The sequence below is a fragment of the Trachymyrmex septentrionalis genome, unplaced genomic scaffold (assembly GCF_001594115.1).
Source record: "Trachymyrmex septentrionalis isolate Tsep2-gDNA-1 unplaced genomic scaffold, Tsep1.0 scaffold227, whole genome shotgun sequence".
Taxonomy (NCBI): Eukaryota; Metazoa; Arthropoda; class Insecta; order Hymenoptera; family Formicidae; genus Trachymyrmex; species Trachymyrmex septentrionalis.
The window spans coordinates 86513-87223 of NW_017305383.1; the positions used below are offsets into that span (position 1 = coordinate 86513).

A 711-nucleotide genomic window follows, 5' to 3' on the forward strand; every position below is an offset into this window, starting at 1 on the left:
CCACGTGGGGGCCACGTGGGGGCCACGTGGGGGCCACGTGGGGGCCACATGGGGACCACGTGGGGGCCATGTGGTGGCACGTGGGGGCCATGTGGTGGCACGTGGGGATCACGTGAGGGTCACGTGGGGGCCACGAGGTCGGGGGCCACGTGGGGGCCACATGGAGGCCACGTGGTGGCCACGAGGTCGGAGGTCACATGGTGGCCACGAGGTCGGGGACCACGTGATCGGTGGCCACGTGGTCGGAGGTTTTAGTGGTCGGGGGCCACGTGGTCGGGAGTCCAATTTGTCGGGGGACCACGTGGTCGGGGGTGCAAGTGGTCGTAGGCAATGTGGGGGCCACGTGGGGTTCACGTGGGGGTCACGTGGAGGCCACGTGGTCGGGAGTCCAAATGGTCGGGGGCCACGTGGGGCCACGTGTGGGCCACGTAGGGTCCATGTAGTCGGGGACCACGTGGTCGGGGGTCACGTGGTCGGGGGTCACGTGGTCGGGGGTCACGTGGTCGGGGGCCACGTGGTCGGGGGTCCAAGTTTTCGGGGGACCATGTGGTCGAGAGTCCAAGTGGTCGTGGGCCACATGGAGCAACGTAGGGGCCATGTGGGGATCACGTGGGGGCCACGTGGTCGGGGGCCACGTGGTCGGGGTCCATGTGGGACTACGTGTGGATCACGTGGGGGCCACGTCGGTGCCACTCTTCCGCCGGTCGTGTG

The 711-nt window shown here is 69.3% G+C and overlaps 1 protein-coding gene across 1 annotated transcript; it reads left to right on the plus strand.

Moving 5' to 3' along the window:
- Positions 1–160: 160 nt before the first annotated feature.
- On the plus strand, positions 161–650 carry LOC108748513 (the record flags this gene model as incomplete). The annotated part of the gene is made up of 1 exon (XM_018486742.1): positions 161–650. A coding segment is annotated over exon 1 (490 nt), but the record flags the coding sequence as incomplete, so codon positions are not given.
- Positions 651–711: the final 61 nt, after the last annotated feature.